This window comes from Sinocyclocheilus rhinocerous, unplaced genomic scaffold (genome assembly GCF_001515625.1).
Source record: "Sinocyclocheilus rhinocerous isolate Xijiao unplaced genomic scaffold, SAMN03320098_v1.1 scaffold1270, whole genome shotgun sequence".
Lineage (NCBI taxonomy): Eukaryota > Metazoa > Chordata > Actinopteri > Cypriniformes > Cyprinidae > Sinocyclocheilus > Sinocyclocheilus rhinocerous.
In genome coordinates, this window is record NW_015665029.1 from 289,135 (window position 1) to 291,571 (window position 2,437).

Below are 2,437 nucleotides of genomic sequence, written 5' to 3' on the forward strand. Positions count from 1 at the left end.
TGTTACATTAATCAGTGTCTAGCACACCTTCCTGAGGAAAGGATATGGACCAGAAGACATTGCAATTACTAAATTATATTTAGACAGACTTAAAGAAGTTCCAGATCTATACTTGTGCTCTTATTATTTCAGTTATTTTTCCTTTAATGTAAAGAAACATGTGCAAACAATATTCTTGCCCTTGTGAATTTATTTGCATGTTAATTACATTGTGCCAGTTGTCTCTTTAATACCGCGTGGTTTATAAACATGCTGCTGCTGATTGGGCTGACATGTTTGACACACCCACCAAACAAGAGAAAACGTATCTCAAACCCCGTTGCACACCGTTTCCAGGAAACATGTTGTTCAACCCGGAAACCGTAGCAAAACGGTTCACAGCGGTTTGAGCTTGAACTTACCCCAGCGTTCAGCTTCTGTCAGCGAGTTGATACGGAAGCGTCATTGCAGTGGTGATATCAATGCGTTCCTATTGGTCAGCAGAGAAAGTCACGTTTTATTATTGAGCAAAACACTTGCACCTGCACAATGAGCAGTGGTGGGCCTACACTGTTGTTTTCACACGCTATCTATTTAATTTAATTATATTTATCTCTGCACTGCATAGATTAGAGATTGGTATAACACCCTTTTACAGTAGACTGTAACATGTAAAAACTCTCTTCCCCGTTCATATTTGAAAAGCTGGAACAAAACACTTTTTGACAGTCGAGGGAAGCAAGGAGTCAAAGTTTCCGAATATAAGAATCTAAGGGAGTCCGGTCCTGCTTCTGGAGGGCCAGCGATCTGTTGTCTAGCTCCAACTTCCTCCAATAGTTTTGTTTGGAAGTTTTTAGTGATCCTGAAGACCTTAATTAGCTCGTTCAAGTGTGATAGTGCTGCAGTGATGACGTATTTTTGTAGGCCGGTTCCCTCAATAATATCCCAAAAAGTTTTTTTTTCCCATCGGCTTTTGGATCATTGCAGAAACGAAGCTTTGTGATCAACAAACATTTATGATTCTTAAACATATTTGTTTATCATGATAACCTTTGCAACTTTTATAACTTTTAAAGCCTTAATCCAATCAGCAGAAGTATAATGTACTTTATAAACTACACCATTGTCAACACTTTTCCCTGAAAATTGGACTTAAACACAGTGAGGCTGAACCTCTGAAGTCCCATTTAGTCACATGTTAGCAACTGCCTTTTTCAAGACAAATCAAAATTCACAAGGGCATATTTCTGATGTATTTTACGTTGCAGAATAAGCCGCATAACTTCTAATGCAAAACAATAATTGAAACCTCTTTTATTAAACTAAAGCTCCTCTATTTCTACCCTACTTCTCATCACTATTTCTTTGAAAAATATCTATTTTTATATTCCATGTCAAATATTATCCTCTGCCGGTATGAGAAAGGTTAAGCTTATAGTCCGAAACAATGCATCCACGCCCATTTCTGGCTAAATCATATCAAATGATATGAATCATGAACTTTGATATACTGGTCTCAATAAAACACACCTATCATTAAACCGCATTTTACACCTTTTAATGGGAGTTATTATTAATTATTAATTAACAGTGAGATTATCAGAAACTTTTATTTGCCGCATTGAAATTCTCCCACATGGAGCACCAACTGAGTGTATTTGGTTGAAGCTGTTTATTAAAATTTATTTAATAAATATACACAGCAGGTGTGAATATCCTGTTATTTATTGAGCATTAGTTTTTCTTCTTGAAGACTTGATGGCAGAGTTTATCCTGACAGTAGAAGTCCTAAAAAGAGAGAGTGATTAGCATGATAACTGGACATATACACTAAAATATTCATTAATATACACTTAAAAAGTGCCAAATTGGAATAGTGACCAAGTATCACCATATTTATTTGGGTGTGTATAATGAGCTTGGGGTGTCATGTATGCCAGTAGAATGGCTATATTATCTGATAATAATTCAGTACCCTGGTATATAATAAAGTACCATCGTATGCCATAAGCATAAACATTGATTTCTCCTTTTGTTGATGAATCAATTGTACAGGTGCAGTTCTTTACCAAGTGAAGCAGGTCTCCTTCAATCCATTGCCTCCAGCCGCGGTTCTCCTTTTCTCCCTTTTGCACACACACCAGTTTATCACCATCCCACCTCACCAGGGTCTGAAACAAATATTTCAGTATTTTGTCAATGTAAAAGATGAGTACTCTCAAATGTGACCCTGGACCACAAAACCAGTCATAAGGGTCAATTTTTTGAAATTGAGATCTATACATCATCTGAAAGCTGCATAAATAAGCTTTCATTGATGTATGGTTTGTTAGGATAGGACAATATTTGGTCGAGATACAACTATTTGAAAATCTGGAATCTGAGGGTGCAAAAAAATCAAAATATTGAGAAAATCGCCTTTAAAGTTGTCCAAATGAAGTTCTTAGCAATGCATATT

General features: G+C 36.3%; 1 protein-coding gene across 1 annotated transcript in view; it reads right to left on the minus strand.

Annotated features, from left to right (window-relative positions):
• Window positions 1-1,596: 1,596 nt before the first annotated feature.
• Window positions 1,597-2,437, minus strand: part of rbp2a (retinol binding protein 2a, cellular) — a 4,778-nt gene continuing 3,937 nt past the window's right edge. Inside the window, exons 3-4 of the mRNA XM_016541943.1 lie at window positions 2,049-2,150; window positions 1,597-1,767 (exon numbers count right to left, since the gene is read on the minus strand). Coding sequence (XP_016397429.1) covers window positions 1,714-1,767; window positions 2,049-2,150 — 156 coding nt within the window. The 3' untranslated portion in view covers window positions 1,597-1,713. The remainder of the gene's footprint in view (window positions 1,768-2,048; window positions 2,151-2,437) is intronic.